This window comes from Ochlerotatus camptorhynchus, unplaced genomic scaffold, assembly GCF_037179485.1.
Source record: "Ochlerotatus camptorhynchus isolate MF236.1 unplaced genomic scaffold, CSIRO-AGI_Acam_v1.1 ptg000114l, whole genome shotgun sequence".
NCBI classification, from domain to species: domain Eukaryota; kingdom Metazoa; phylum Arthropoda; class Insecta; order Diptera; family Culicidae; genus Ochlerotatus; species Ochlerotatus camptorhynchus.
The window spans coordinates 1,313,809-1,316,538 of record NW_027040604.1 but is presented as its reverse complement, the minus strand read 5'-3'; the positions used below and the strand labels follow the sequence as shown (position 1 = coordinate 1,316,538).

General features: G+C 39.0%; 1 protein-coding gene across 1 annotated transcript; it reads left to right on the top strand.

Moving 5' to 3' along the window:
- The first annotated feature begins 495 nt into the window (after window positions 1–495).
- Window positions 496–2,449, top strand: LOC135699694 (uncharacterized). Its single transcript, XM_065219986.1, has 3 exons — window positions 496–781; window positions 1,630–1,880; window positions 1,937–2,449. The coding sequence occupies exons 1-3, from the start codon at window positions 496–498 to the stop codon at window positions 2,447–2,449; spliced, it is 1,050 nt and encodes a 349-aa protein (XP_065076058.1).
- The last annotated feature ends 281 nt before the right edge of the window (window positions 2,450–2,730 follow it).

Below are 2,730 nucleotides of genomic sequence, written 5' to 3'. Positions count from 1 at the left end.
ACGATATAATGTGATTCAAATTAAACGTAATTATGAATGTGTGTTCCATAACTAACAGTGATGCCGATTTTCATATAAACATGTTCACAATGGTTTCTGTATATAATGTTGAATTTTTGATGATTTAATTAGATTCTGAAAGCAGAACTCTGAATTTATTCAAATATATAATATGTTTTGTGAAATGCATAAATAAATGCCTCTACAATCGTAAGACACATCCATTTAAAATAATTGATAAATTTACTCAACTGGAAATTACCATAAATAATACTGGCAGCTCTGACAAATCGAAGTAAACAAATTAAGTTGAATCGGCGCCGTTTTTTGCAGCAATGTTTCATCCTTGTTTGTTTCCGAGTGTGTTTTAATTTGATCAATCCCGAGAAGGTAAGCATCATTATCGAATCGTGAAAAAGTATAAATTTAAATCATTTTAATTGATTTCAGATATATTCTGTTGTCCAGTTCATTGAAAACCAAAAATTCAAAGTGATGGCTGTGCCATCTGGATGGGTGAAGAAAAGTTTTCTGTTTTGGCCAAAACTCCCGAATGTGAAGATTGAAGCCCTACGTGTCAGCGGACAGGACTATAATGGACCCACAAAAAAGATTGCTGTTATTGTTTACAAAACATTCAAAGAACATCACCTGGCGGAAGGAGCAGCTGAGGAGCTCTCGAAGCGGGAAGTATCCGATGTAGATCGCAAGCGGAAGCGCCTCAAACCGACCAGAGGGCCGAAGCCAGTAACCTCGAAAGATTACAACATGATGGTGCAAGGTAAGCTAGACGTTTTTACAGGTTTTTGATAGTGCAAATGAATAAAAACAAATCCAACCTTTCAAATTGTAGTCGTAAGAACCGGAAAGTTCTTTCGGATGCTAATGAAAATTCAGCAAAACATGGAAAACCAGCACTGCATCCTCAGGTCACTATACTCGTGCATGATGATGACGTTCCTGATGAGAATTTGGACACTGCTGAACTCTTACAACCAAATGCTGCTTTTGCAAATATTCCAAGCACCCTGGCTCCTGGGCATCCTGGTACCATGTCATCCAGGTATCAAAACGTTTTTCCGTATCAACTCCCAACTGCTGCTGCGATTGTGAACGAAATGCTGGTACTGCTTCTGCGCTTTCCAATGTTGCTACTGCTCCTGATACTGTTGCTGAGCTTATGCATTCGGCTGAAAACTTGAACGCTGCTGCTCTTCTACATCCGACTGCTGCTACTATGCAATCCGTTCAAACTAATCCTGCTCTCGTTATGCAGTCGAATATCGCCTCCGCCGTACTGCCAATTTCAGTTCAGTCAGTGCAACAAGTGGGGTCAAGCAGTCATGTTCCAATGGACCAGCTACCTACCAACTAAGATGTTGACGGGTATTTTATTAAGATAGTAGTTGTAAATAAGGATTGGACATCTACTTTTTCTTTTTTTTTTACAGGATCGTCTCCGACACATCCGGTAGAATATGATTCTGAGCCCCTATACGTAAATCAGGATGGTGTCATGTATTTTACGCCTTCAGTTGAGAACGCCATGCACGTAACGTAAATGCAGGGGCAGGGGTGTGAATTATTGCAACAATAACAGTGGTTAATTATTGTTCTTAAATTTGATAGGATCAATGAGCTACGAACAGATGAAGGCTGACTTGAAGGTGTTCATCGAAGCGACTGTTGAGAAGGTGGTTGAAACAAGCTTTCAAACCAACTTTGCCCGCTTTGCTGCCTTGTTGGAAATTCAAAGAAAGGATGATTCCAAAAAACTGAAACCTGGTGATTCGGTGGAGAGGCATTCCCGTATCAACACTGAAGACGAGCTAATCCAGTGGAACATAAAGCTAAACAACGAAGAGTTGTGTCGAAAATATGTAAGTACGTTTCTCTTTGAAAAAAAAAAAAAATATGTAAACGCATTTAAAAATTATTGGAATACTTTTCGAAAATTATCATCCCCGATGCCTACAATGACAAAGGTGACAACGCTTGCTACACCGCAGTCGATTGCCTGTTCACACGTGAATTTTGGACGAAGATGACATGGACTGGAATCAGCCGCAGCAATAAAGCGAAAAGGGGTTTCCGTGAATATGGAAATGTGACCCAACTTCTTTGCAGTATTGTACAGATTGGAGATCCATCGTATACTGCAAATAAACTGGAGATGTTTTGTCGAAATCGCTTGTTTCGCTATTGCAAATCCCGGTCCACCAATCGTCAGCTTCGTAAGTCAGCATGTAGACAAAGACACGGCCACAAGTCTAACGCACCTACTCTCGACACAGCAAACGAGGAGATTTCACGAAACTCGAATGACACTGATGTTTCCGAAAACGTCAAACAGGATGCTGGTGATAGTTCGGATGGTGAAAGCGAAGAGGATGAAGTAGAGTCAAACAGCGGAGGAAGTGAAACCGGAAGTAGCACTGAAGATGAATGATTTTATGATTGATTGTTGAAAATATGAGGAGTGAACAGAATATTATTTTTTTTCAATCCATTGTTATCTGTAGCATAAAACAAATAAATAAAAATGAACAAGCAAAAGACACAACAAATACATTTTTAAATACTTTATTTGATACCAACGATATCACAATTGAATCTTCGTCACTGAATAGTATGGATTAAAGGTATAAATACCACCCCTTCGTTTCTGATGAGTGGCACTAATTGCAAAAAAGGTTATTGCTTTTATAATAATTTGTTTTAGATAAGTTT

Excerpts from the sequence above, each read along its gene's own strand:
- LOC135699694 (XM_065219986.1), top strand. The coding sequence starts at position 496 with ATGGCTGTGCCATCTGGATGGGTGAAGAAAAGTTTTCTGTTTTGGCCA. Across the intron at positions 782-1,629 it reads TTACAACATGATGGTGCAAG|GATCAATGAGCTACGAACAG; the intron begins GTAAGCTAGACG and ends TAAATTTGATAG. Across the intron at positions 1,881-1,936 it reads AAGAGTTGTGTCGAAAATAT|TTGGAATACTTTTCGAAAAT; the intron begins GTAAGTACGTTT and ends ATTTAAAAATTA.